The sequence below is a fragment of the Grammomys surdaster genome, unplaced genomic scaffold (assembly GCF_004785775.1).
Source record: "Grammomys surdaster isolate TR1022 unplaced genomic scaffold, NIH_TR_1.0 260, whole genome shotgun sequence".
In the NCBI taxonomy this organism is placed as follows: Eukaryota; Metazoa; Chordata; class Mammalia; order Rodentia; family Muridae; genus Grammomys; species Grammomys surdaster.
Genome location: NW_021604701.1, coordinates 78,102 through 91,322, shown reverse-complemented (window position 1 = coordinate 91,322; position 13,221 = coordinate 78,102). Strand labels below are relative to the sequence as shown.

The 13,221-nt window shown below is 38.2% G+C and overlaps 1 protein-coding gene across 2 annotated transcripts in view; it reads right to left on the bottom strand.

The window, feature by feature from the left end:
• The window catches only part of Phka1 (phosphorylase kinase regulatory subunit alpha 1), a 98,360-nt gene that overhangs the window by 17,199 nt on the left and 67,940 nt on the right, over window positions 1–13,221 (bottom strand). For both annotated transcript variants that reach the window (XM_028775792.1, XM_028775794.1), the window contains exons 22-26: window positions 7,805–7,961; window positions 7,199–7,278; window positions 4,620–4,698; window positions 4,356–4,485; window positions 1,112–1,213 (exon numbers count right to left, since the gene is read on the bottom strand). In XM_028775792.1, the coding sequence (XP_028631625.1) occupies window positions 1,112–1,213; window positions 4,356–4,485; window positions 4,620–4,698; window positions 7,199–7,278; window positions 7,805–7,961 (548 nt within the window). The remainder of the gene's footprint in view (window positions 1–1,111; window positions 1,214–4,355; window positions 4,486–4,619; window positions 4,699–7,198; window positions 7,279–7,804; window positions 7,962–13,221) is intronic.

Sequence of the window (13,221 nt, the reverse complement as noted above, 5' to 3'; positions counted from 1 at the left end):
GCCAGCAAGATGGCCCAGCAGGTATAAGCACTTGCTACCAACTCTGATGACCTGAACTCAGTTCCTGAGACACATATGTTGGAAAGAGAGAACCAATTCCTGCAAGTTGCTGGCTGGCCTCCACATATGAGTTACATATGTATGTTTCCAAATCTTTTTAAAAAGTGGTGTGTGTGGGGGTGCAGAGAGACAGAGGGAGGTAGGGAGAGTCCATGTGTGAGTGAGCAAACATGTCTGCCATGGTATGCATGTGGGGTGAGAGAAGAGCCTTGACTGTAGGTCCTTGACTTCTGCCTTGTTTGAGACAGGCTCTCTCTAGCACAATGCTGCATGGACTGGCTAGCTGGCCCACAAACTTCCTGATATCCTCCTGTCTCTGACTCCTATCTCCACATAGAAGTTGTTGATTAGCTTTTGTTTGGTTGTTTTTTTGTGTGTCAATTTAACACAAACTGGAGTCATGTGAGAAGAGGAAACCTCAATTGAGACAATGTCTCCAACAGACTGGCCTGTAGGCAAGTCTGTAAGGGCACTTTCATGGTTAATGGTTGATGTGGGAAGGCCCACCCAATGTGGACCAGTGATCCTAGGTTGTAGAAAGAGGAAACTGAGGGAACCTCGAGGAACAAACCAGTAAGCAGTATTCCTTCGTGGCCTCAGTTCCTGGCCTGCTTGAGTTTCTGGATTAGCTTCCCTCCATGATGGACTGTGACCAGGACTTGTAAGCCAAATAAACCCATTCTATCCCAAGCTGCTTTTGGTCATGGTATTTACAACAGCAATAAAGGAAAACTAGGACATGGGGTGAGGTAGAATTAGAGACATAAGCTACTGAGCTCAGCATTTATGTGAGTACTAGAGATCCTACCCCAGCTCATCAAGTACGGGCAGCACTTAAACCACTGAGCTATCTCCCCAGTCCAAACTTTTTGTTAAACTGAATTTTTCCTTTAGTTTTCAAGTCTTGTTCCAAAGATAGTTTTTCTTTTAAATGTTTTATTTATTGGAGTTCTATTTATTTGGGGGCTAAGAGCTCGTATAATAAAGGACATTTTAAAACTGAGGACTAAAATTCAATTCTCTGAAGTCTAAGTTCAACCTTGGGTCTTACCGCTTCGTTCCACTCCAAACTCTTTGCCACTGAGAATGTGATGCAGGAGGTTCTTCATGGCTGAAGGACTGAGATTCATCAGGCCCTCTGTGGCTTCTTCAGCTAATAAACAGAAATGCAGGCAGAAGAAATTCTAGTTTGCTTCCCACATCCTTGTTTTCCATTTTCTCCTTGAAACAAGCTCTCACTACATAGTCTAGGCTAGACTTAAACTCATCATCCTCCTGCTTCAGCCTGCTAAGTGACAGAATTGCAGAAACATGGTGACCACACTTGGTCTGTTCATGTCAATATGTCCTCTCTCCTTTCCTCTACAATGGAGGTTAGACCCTCTATTTCCTTTTGTCGGATTTCTAAGTCACTTTAGAAGATGTAAGCTACAGATCAAATTTCTAACACCATATAATCGGCTATTCACACAACATTAGGTTTTTACTATTTAAGAACTGACTACCTAGATTGCAGATTAGCTGTCCCCCTAGTTGCTTCTTCATTCTATTTCCACGCTGTGGGGTAACTCCCTACAGTCTTTATTTGAAGATGAAAACAATGAAGAGTGACAAGCGAAATGGAAGGCATTCAGAGAACAGTAGTGAATGCACATGCTCATGGTTAAACTCAAAAGGTCTCAGTGTATATGGTTAGAAGAGAACAGAGGTGAGTCTGTGAATGTATTAAGAATACTGAGGGAAACTTGAATGTGTTCATCAACAGTAGTCACTTTTAAAGAGAACATCATTTTAAGCCATGTTAGTACATAGCATCTGACTTTGAGAGGTTTACTGTTAATTTTGGAGAGATAGAACATGTAAACAAGAGAAACAACAATACAAACAACAAAATATTGTGTATAACCCAGCTTAAGTGAGCAATATAACCAGAGATTGTTTGGAAATCAGAAGAGACATCAATCTCCAAGAGTAGAGATTGATAAAATATTTTGCAGGAAGCACTACTGAGTTAGTAGCCACAGGTCATACCCAGCAATCTTGGCTTTAATCCTATAAAATGGAGAGCCATGGTTTTGATGATGCCAACAGGAAGAATCTATTACTGGCAAGGAACAGTAAAGAACGACTGAGAGTTTTATTATTACTGAGGTTTATTACTGAATAATCATACTGTTTTGATTAGTTTTTTGTCAACTTGATAAGTGCTAGAAGCATCTGGGAAAAGGGACCCTCGCTTGAGGCAGTAGGTCCATTAGATTGCCTCTGACAAGTCCTGTAGGGGCACAGTTTTGTTAATGATTGATATGGGAGGGTCTAGGTCACTGTGGGTGGTGTCATCCCTGGGCAGGTGGTCCTGAGCTCTGTAAGAAAGCACGTTGATCAAGCCACAGGGAGCAAGCCAGTAAGCAGCACTTCTCTATAGACTCTGCTTCAGCTCCTGCCTCCAGGTTCCTGCTTGAGTTCTTGCCCTGCCTCCACCCATACCTCCATGATAAACTTTAAGCTGTAAGCTGAAATAAACCTTTTCCTCTCCAGAAGTTGCTTTTGGCCATGGTACCATTATCACCACAACAGATACCTAACTAGGACACAAGCCCTCTGAGAAAACATTCCTTAATACCACATTTGAAGAATCCTATACAAAACATTTACTTCTAAAAATGTACTGATTGGAAATCATTTGAAATCAGACATGGCTTCAAATTCTACTATATACTGGTGATGCTACATTGAGCAAGTTATTTAATATTTTTGTTCGGGGGGGAAAGGTTTGAAACAAGGTTTCTCTGTGTAGCCCTGGCTGTCTGGGAACTTGCTTTGTAGACCAGTCTGGCTTTGAACTCCGAGAGACATCCATCTGCCTCTGTGTCCTACTGGATACATTTCTTTTCTTTTCTTTCTCTCTTTTTTTTTTTGGTTTCAGTTTATTTATTTGCAGAAACAGAATTACATTGTATTCTCTAGTGGGTCGTTGTAAGTATTAAATAAAATTATATATATATCACCAAATAATAACATTTAGTAAGTAATAGTCATAAAATAATGGTTGTTTCTCTTCTTGAAGGATATATATATATCCTTGAAGATATATATGATATCTATCTATCACTATCTCTATCTAATCTATATCAATTAAAAGCCTTTTTTGCATCAGGCATTATGATGTCTGCCTATAATCCAGGTACTCTAGAAGTAAAGGCAGAAAGATCACAAATTACAGCTCACCTGGGCTACGTGGGAACATCTCAAAATGGGATCTGATATCCTTGGAACTACACAGGAAGATGTACTCACATATGCACACATACAAATGCACATGCAAATATACAGATAATTAAAAATAAATAATTTTTAAAATGCCATTTTAGAAAATTTGCATGAAATGAATTTTAGTTTGAGTTTTGCCACTGTGATTATATTTTCTATGCCATCTCTAGCTCTTTTATTTTGTCATTTATACTTTAGGCGCATTTAACTCACAGCCTACATGCATACCACATATAGTCACATATAGCTATAAATGTGCACTGATATAAATTTGTAAGTCTATTTAAACATTTTTAAAATGTTTTGGAGACATGGGCTCAGCATATAGCCCTGTGTCGATCAGACTGGCCTCAAACTCAGAACCCTGCCTGCCTCTGACTCCTGAATGCTGAGATTAAAGTTGTGTGCCACCAGTGCCTGGCTTTAAAAAAAAAAACTCAAGTATATGGTTCTCAAGTATGAACTCCATATGTGGCAAATGTTGTAAAGCACTGTCAAAAGGTAGATACACCTGTGTGACAATTCTGTTGTATAGCTTCCTTGGGCCACAATTATTTTCTCAACTAAAATTGTTATGCTGACAAATAAACCTATAAATATTTTAGAGTCTTGTTAGATAAAGGTTAATAAAATACTTACTTCCTTATTTGATCATGGTATTGACAGACCACCACCACTATGATGCACTATTTAGTGACTCACACTTGGTGTCCAGAAGCTTCCTTCTTTGAGTCAGAATCCAACACAGTCAATCTCTAAAGCCCTTGAGGGGTTAGGAAGAAGTTAGCTCAAAGAACTTAGTTAAGAAGAATGTGGAATGCAGAGTCTCCGAGAGACTCTTTGAAGCTGCTGAACCAGTACACAATATCCCATCTTTTTGCTCCCTTTGTTAGTGACTAATAAATATAGGAACAAAACAGCCTCACACAGCTTCTGTATCTTCCTTTCCATCCCTGTTCCAAACTCCATGGATCTGGAAGAGAAGTGAATTCCACCTCAAATTAGTTCCTGAATTAAATAAATACCTGAGCATCGAAGAGAGTGGGCCAGTTCTGTTGCCATAACTTGTATGATCAAACCAATTCGAAGTCGGAACATTTCTGCAAAGAGGCCAGGCTGAGTTCTCATATACATGGCAAGATAGACCATTATTTCCTGTGTAAAGAATGGGCATAAACCAAAGTTTTAGCCCAGGTTTCACAATGTATTTTACCGTCTTTGTAAACTGTCAGGTCAGTTACAAATACTGACTTCTCAATCGCCAGGTTAGGCGTTATAATGCTGCCCACCTGTGTAAGGGTTGAGATGCTCATGTCTCCTTCACTGGCTTCATCTATCAGCTTAGTGAGCGCCTCATACGGTAGAGGCCTAGAGAAGAAAACAGTGACTAAAGATCAACTTCTACAATAACTTAACCTAAACATACTTTAAAAATTAAATGTCACCACAAGTCCAAGCCAGTCCCACAGCCCATCATCACTTCTAGTTCTTTCAGAACGAAATGTTCATTCATTGCCTCTGAGGCCCATTCTGACTCCATTAACTTCTAATTTTCATTTAAACCTCACCTCTCAATGTCTTTCCAGACTAGTGTTTTATAATTAGTCTTCAACATGTGACAAGTTAGCATTATGGCTACATAGAAATGAAGTTTCAGCTATGTCCTCTGGAAACCACTTTATTACTGCATAGACACATCTTATAGGTTTATATTGATATTTTAAATAGTTCCATCAGTTCAGCTACAGCTGCAAACACACGCACACACAGGTATATATACACATCCATATTTGTGACTCTCAAACTTTTCTGCGAGTAGTCTTTTTATTGTGTATTTTTGTGGGGGAGGGTCATTTGTTTGTTTTACGTAGGATCTTGCTATGTAGCCCAGGCTGGCATTAATTTTTGATCTGCTTGCCTCGGGCCTCTGAGTATTGGAATTAGAGGCACATAACTGGTCAAACCTCATGACTTTCTCCCATTGACATGACATAAGATTTTAATTTTTAATTGAGTGTGTGTGTGTGTGTGTGTGTGTAGGGGGGCAATGTGTACCTGAGTGTAGCAGGTACCCTAAGAGGTCAAAGGTGTTACATCATTCCCCAACCCCTGGAGCTGAAGTTGCAAGGGGTTGTGAGCTGTCTGACTTGGGTACTAGGAAACAAACCAGTCCTGTAGGAGCAGTATTTAATCTTATCCGTTGAGCCATCTCTCTGGTCTTGACAAGGTGTAGTTGGCAAGCATGTGCCAAGGCATATTCTTTCTAAATGCCTATAGTGACACAAAACTGATCTTATTTGTGATATAAGGTTGTGTTTGCTAAAAGCAAGGCATTATGGGTTAACTGTGTCATTCAACACTCAGATGTTGAAATTCAGTCCTTTAGTCCTCAGAGTGTGATTTGAATGGAAAATTGGATCTTTAGAAGTGATTAAATCGAAGTTACTAACATAGTTCCTGATCTAATATGACTGGTGTCCTTATAAAAGGGGAACGTTTTGGACACAGAGATATGGACAGGATGGGAAATATCAGAAGACATAGGGGAAAACAGCCATATATACAAGCAAAGAAGACGCCTAGAAGGAAGTCCTTGACAGCCTTCAGATGAAACCAACCTTGCTGACACTGAAACTGCCACTCAATTGCTGTTGTTTAAATATCCAGTCTATGATATTTTGTCATGGCAGTAGAAGAAATTTAGCCACACTATTTCTCTAAAGTATAACTAAGACTTTACATATAGAATCTGTGACAAATTGTCCTAGAACACGTCTCTCTAAGCCTCCATCCAGAACTGGACCTTACAGGCAGCTGAAATCCTATATATGAACTTGGAACAGGGTAGTCTGCAGATACCACCAAGGCATCCTGCTATCTGTTCTCTTGTCTCTCCCTGGTTAAGCTCACTAGCTAGGCATGGTGGTGCATACCTATAATCGTATAATCCAGAGACAGAGGTGTAAAAGGATTGCAAGTTCTAGACAAGACTGGAGCATACAGTGATACTGTCTCAAAAAAATTAGCCAATTTAAAAAAAAACATTTTTACTACACTGGTTATTGAAGTAGAACTGGCAGGTAGGGGGATATGCTGTGTTTTAGATAATTCTTTCATAGAAAACCAGATTTAGTTTTGATCACTTAAGTTAGAATACTTCTAAAAATATTTCTTTTAAATACAATCTGCTTGTAGATTTAAATACTGGCACTATCATAACAGGAACGTAGATATGCTTAGTGCAGAAAAGCTTTACTGGCGTGGCTGGTGGTAAGTGGATACTCATGGGAAGAATCTCCTCACCCTCTAGTCCCAGTCTATCCTAGAGGCCTACTGCTAATCAGAAGCTGCAGCAAACTGGGCCGCTGGCAATCTGATGACAGTGTTCTTGCAGACATGCCACCTCAGGCTGCTCTGTAAGTGCCCATTTTCCCTCTCAACTTTGACCTTCACACCCTTGATTTCTTCTTCAGCAGCATGGAGCGGCATCAATAGCAACCCAGTGCTCTAACCACATACTTTCTTCTATTTCTCTTTTAGACCATGGTTGACTTTTATGTTGTTAATTCCTGATATCCTGGTGTGTGTGTGTGTGTGTGTGTGTGTGTGTGTGTGTGTGTGTGTCTGTGTGTCTGTGTGTGTTTAGAATGAGCAGAATTAAGGGATTTAGGAAAAGTCAATAAGAAAAAATTTAAGTATTACTTCTTATAAACATTCTCTTTCACTTACTTGTACCCTGTCATTCTCCTGTGCTTCAGCTTTGCATATAAGATATTATACGAAGTAGGGTGAGAGAACTGTGCTAAGTCCACACAGTGTCTTAAAGGAGCTGAGAAACTATCAAAACCAAACCACATGATCCACTCACGCAGAGATGGTCTTCTCTCGAGGTTCTGGAGGAAGTCCTACTGTCAGGTGTTTCTGGTAGGACAGAAGGTCTGTGCAGGCCTAGGAAGAGGGAGCAAAGCTTATCCTTTTCAAAATAAAAACTTTCATATTTCCAAACATTTTTCTCAGCCCACAAAACTTTATTCCCCCCTTAACTTACACCAGCACATCAAGCTCATGGAACATAATCAGAAGACGGATTTCCAGGAAGAAACCATGAGGAACTTCCACCTTCTGGAAGGCAGGGACTTTCAGCCTAGTATAAATTCACTAAGATCTCAAACTCTTCTGGCTTATAACACCTTTAAAGTCTGTAGTTCTTATGGTTCAGTAACATATAATTGCCACTCACAAATAAAGGCTAACTGAATACCAGAAACTTTATATATGTGATCAAAACCAACCAGAAGTTGTGATTGCTTTAAACAACAACTACAACAACAACAGAAAATCAAGCTTTTCTCCCCACGTAGTGCATAGGATTGAACCCAGAATTCCAGGAACACTAGACAATACCCTACCACTGAACTATACTCCCAGGACTCCCCCATTTAGATTATGTATAAATTCAAGAGCTTATTAGTACCTCATCAAGTGCCTCCACCTTCTTCCGTAAGATCCCAGAGATGTATCGTATCAGACCCCAGTGCCGAATTTCACCAACTTTGACATATAGTTCACTAAGAAGCTCTTTGACAGTAGCACCCCCTTCTTCATACAATTCAGTGTTCCAGTCAGGTCCTCTGGGATTTTAAAGATGGAAGTACATTAATTATGAGAAACATATTTTCTTTTAGTGGATATGCTTGTTTTAGCCTCTTTTAGTAGAAAACTATTTAGCAAAAACTCTTTAAAAGCTATAATTAAGAGTCAATATTGAAATTTAAATGTCTAGACACAAATTTTGTAATTTAGCTTTCACACAATGCCTTCTTTTACCTACATCCCAGGCTTCAACATGGTTGAAATTATAAATAGTTTTAACTACTCAAAATTTTGAAAGCATACTGTATTTTAAGAACTATGGTATTAGAATTTGTGTTAAAAGGATCCAGATACATGATTATTATGTAATTACTGTTACACAAACCAACCTAGAGATATAGAAAGTTTTCTGCAATCTGGAATTTAGTATATGACAAATATAGATCATTTATTAAATGATGTTAAAAGCATCAAGTAGCTATCTGAAAAAAGTTAGACCTATGCCTGACACTCTGTGTAATGACATATAAATATTAAAGTGGTAAAAAATGTGGGAAAATTAGCTCTTAATGTTGGAAGGAAGAGGATTTTCTAAGTATGAAACATCACCAGAAGCCATAAAGAGTAGTTCAATAAGTTTACATAAATAAAACAATAAAGAGGTCTTCCTGAAAAGAAGTAAGGAAAGTGTAGGACAAATTATAAAATAATAAATATTTTAAATTCCTAGGTCAATTCTGCTAAAGAAATTAAAGAACTCCAACAAATAAATAAAGACAAAAAGAGAATTGATCGTACCCATAGATGTAGGAGACTGCAGTCAATTTTACATGTAACAAGAAAATTTTAAATGAACATTACATCAAGATAACATTTTATTATATCAGGCAGTCAAAAAAAAATCCCCAAATTGATACCATTGTGTTGGATGTTGCTTATCACTTAAACAGTCCCTAGTGGGAGTGAAAATTGGCACAATGCCTCTGGTGGGCTATTTGCAAATACTGGAAAGACCCAGCAGCAGTTCTTACAGTGGTTAAATACAGTTACCATGCGCCTCAGTATTTCTACTCTTGGTTATGTATCCAAGAGAAATGAAAACATGGCTGTATCAACTTGGACACAAATATTTACACCAGTATTAGTCACAAAAGCTGAAAAGTAAAAACCACCCAAGTGCCCATCAGGTGATGAATAAAGAAACTGTGTTCCTGCCATGCAAGTAGTTTCTAACAGTAATGAACTAAAGTTCTGATATATGCTATAACATGGAGACAAACCTTGAAAATATTACACCAAATGAAAGATACTTGTCACATTGGACCACAAAGTAGATGATTCAATTCATAGAAAATGTCTCAAATACCAGGAAGTACACTTATAGTTGACTAGGGCTGGGTAGATGGACAGATTGGGATGTATAAAGGGTGTATAGTTTGTTTTGGTTTCATAAAAATATAATGAACAGTGGTAAAAGATACATAATATTTTTGAGTAAACAAAAAGCCACTGAATTGCACAATTTCACACTTAAAATACATACATATATATGCATACACATGTATATCTACATATACTGGGCAGATGATGATATAGAATTTCATGTAGGCCTAGCTGGCCTCATACCTTAGGATGACCTTCAACTGATTCTCCTGCCTCCCATCTCCCAAATTCCAAAATTACAGACATGTACCACTAAGCCTGCATAAATAAAATACCTATCTATTTTGCTCTGCCAATCAATTCAAGTTGTGGTTTAACTTTACAATAAAATCCTTCCATATGTGTGAAAGAATTTTGGTTAAGAGGTTATTTACTATAAACAGTTTGTTATAGTGACTACAAAATGCCCAAATGTCCATCATTAGGGAAATGGCCAAATAAAAATTTGATATACTTAAATAATACATTTTAACATTAAGAAAATAAAAGGCTGGGCATGGTAGTGCATGCCTTTAATCCCAGCACTGGGAGGCAGAGGCAGGCAGATTTCTGTGAGTTCAAGACCTGGTTTACAGAATTAGTTCTAAGACAGCCAGGGCTAAGAAAGGTCTTGAAAACAACCAACCAACCTCAAAAAAGAAGAAAGAAAGTAAAGAAAAAGCAGGTGCTGATGCTGCTACAAGCAATCCTTATATAATTTACTGGATCATCAACAAAAAGACATGGAGGAGCTGAGCATAGCACACACTGCCCTCCCTTTCATCCCAGCATTCAAGAAGCAGAGGCAAGGAGATATCTCTGAGTTCAAGACCAGACTAATCTACATAGAAAGCTCCTGACCAGCCAGCTATATAGTGAGACCCTGAAAACATCAGAAAAAATATCATAAAACATGGAAGAGTAAAGGGGACTAGTTGGGAAAAGGGATAGGATTAGCAGGCAAGGGGCAAAGGAAGGTAAGAGTGAATAATCAGGCTAAATTAATGACTTTTTTTTTGTTCTTTTCTGGCTTCTTTTCTTTGTAGTCTCAAAAATACTCGCTTTTACTTTCAGGTTTAGACATTTGCTTTCTTTTTTTTTATTTCCTTTTTTTTTTGAACATGAAATGCTTAATTTAGCCTGTATATGTCATGTTAACATCTCATTTACCTTCTTATTAATGCTGCAAGGATTTCAATATCAATTTTCTTACAAGTAAGCACACTTTTAAAAACATTAAAAATAAAAACTTTGTAAAGACGTTTATACAATGTACTGTCAAAAGAACTTTGACTTTTTACAATAAAAGAAATTTTGTTGTTGTTAAAAAAAAAGAAAATATCTTACTGATAAATAAAAGAATGTATTTTATCATAAAAAAAAGAGTGAATAATCAAAATATATTATATGCATGTGTGAATAATCAAAATACATTATATGCATGTGTGAAAATGTGTGAAAATGGCATATGAAATCCACAGTATATAATTAATGTACACTAATAAAAATTCAAAGAGAAAAGGAGGTAAGGTAGATTAATGTACTATCAGATCACATTTTCTGAAATGGCTGTCAACAATTTTCCATTCAATATGCAATTCTTACAATGTAATTTTTGTACTTATTCCCTAAGTTGCCTTAATTAGGTTTCTGTTGCTGTGATAAAAACCATGACCAAAAGCAGCTTCAGGAGAATAGGGTTTATTTCATTTTGATGTGCATGTAACAATTCATCATTGAGGGACATCAAGACAGGAACTGAAGCAGAGACCATGGAGGAGTGCCGTTTACTGGCTTGCTCTGCCTACTTTCTTATACAGCTAAGGACTACCTGCCCAGAGTTGACACTGCCCACACTAAGTTGGGCCCTTCCACATCAATCATAAATCAATAAAATTCCCTACAGACTTGCCTACAGGCAAATCTGATGGAAGCGTTTTGTCAACTGAGGTTCCTTCCTCTTCCCAGGTAACTCTAGCTCAGGTTAAGTTGACACAAATGAAGAGACAAAAGACAGCCCAGCCCGGCTTAGGCAGCCTGCTCATCTCTGTGATAGCCCCTGGCACCGAGTTTAGCACTCGATTCCATGTTAGTCCCAGCACCAGGTTAAACAGCCAGCACTCCCCCCCTACTCCATGCAGATGTCTCTTGTCTTTGAAGGAGGCAGAAAATGAATGCCCTTGAAGTGATAAGATCCCCACTCTTGAGCTATGGGAAAGAGACAACCAAGCTTTCCCAGACAGCTGTGGCCAGCTTGTAAGAATGCACTGGTCACTGATAACAAAATGAGTCATTTCTTCCCAGGTCAAAAAGGTCCTTTTCCAGATGTATGGTCCCTCCTTGTCTAAACAAATGTTATTGGTTTTGAAGGATAGCATTCCTTTACCTTTCACCCAATCATGTAATCCCAAGGCTTGAAAGCCCCAGCGTATGTATCTCCTATATATAAACCCTGAGCCCCTAGACCTGGGCATTGCATTCCTAACCTGTGGAGCAGAGAAAGTTGCATCTTATCCTGAGTAAAGACTCTTGTGTGTTTGCATCTGTGTCTTGATCTCTGGTGGTCTGCTGGGGAGAATTGGGCACAACACAAATATCAAACCAAACAAACAAAAACAGCAGGACACCAGGCATGCTTGTGACTAAGGTAAAAGAGGGACTGAGTAATTTCTGCTGCTAGATTAATTTCAAATACAGTTTTCACCTTGTCTTCTCTTATGACACTCCAAGAGCCTGTTGTCATCATACTGTGAGGATTTGAAGATATTAGAGATGTACTGTAGGTAATGAGATTAAAGTCAATAACCTGTATCTACTCTTGAGTATATGAATGAGCAAACCTTGGCTGACTTCATTCACGAATCAGTGTCTGACAAAAACCAAATGAGAGATCTTGGGCAAGAGCTGCCTCATCAAGACCAGGTAATCCAAGAACTGTTAAAGTTGTACATTTTTATTATGTTATCCTCCTGCTCAAGCCACTAGGTGTTAAGGTGACTTTTTTTAATGAAGCAATAGGTAACTGTAATATATATGTAGTGATCTTTAAGATACACAGCATTGGTGATAAAGAGTATAGAACAATCTATTATTATGCTAACTTTGGGCACATAAGGCTATAAATATCCACGTATGTCTATATTTACATATATATGCATAGAGTGTACCTAGGGGAATACACAAACAAAAATAATATTGCTCATGAAAAATCTGGGTATTAAGAAACAGGTAGGGAAAATACTTGACCTTCACACTAAATATTTTGAAAATGTTGAACAATGAGGCTCTGGAGACAAGGGTCAGTAGTTAAGAGCATGTATTGCCTTCACAGAGAATAGGGGTTTAGTCTTCCACAGCCACATAATGGCTCATAACCACCCAGAACTCCAGTTTCAGGAGACATGATGCCTTCTTCTGAAGGGGTAAGGGGATGGGGGATTCCCGGGTGGGTGGGGGATGGGGTAAGGGGATAACATATGAAATGTAAATAAAATATCCAATAAAAAATAAATAATAATAAAAAACAAAACAAAACAAAAAAAAGATTTGAAAACTTAAGATTTGACAACCCCTCATAAAATAATAGATGTGGATAGTGGCCAGTGTTACCCACTAAAATCATTAGAAGAAAAGCTAGTATAGGTGAAAAATATCTGACTAACCTTTTTGTTGTTCTTGTTACCATATTGGTGATAGAATCCAGGGGCTTTTGCATATTATGTAAGTGCTATCACTGAACAGCACCCCTAGCCAGTAGTTTTCTGAAACAGTGTGTGTAGCTTAGGCTGGCTTTGAAGTCACTATGTAGCCAAGATTAGCTTTAAGTCCATGATCATAGTATAGCACTTGCCTAGTATGTACAAAGCTTGGGGTGGG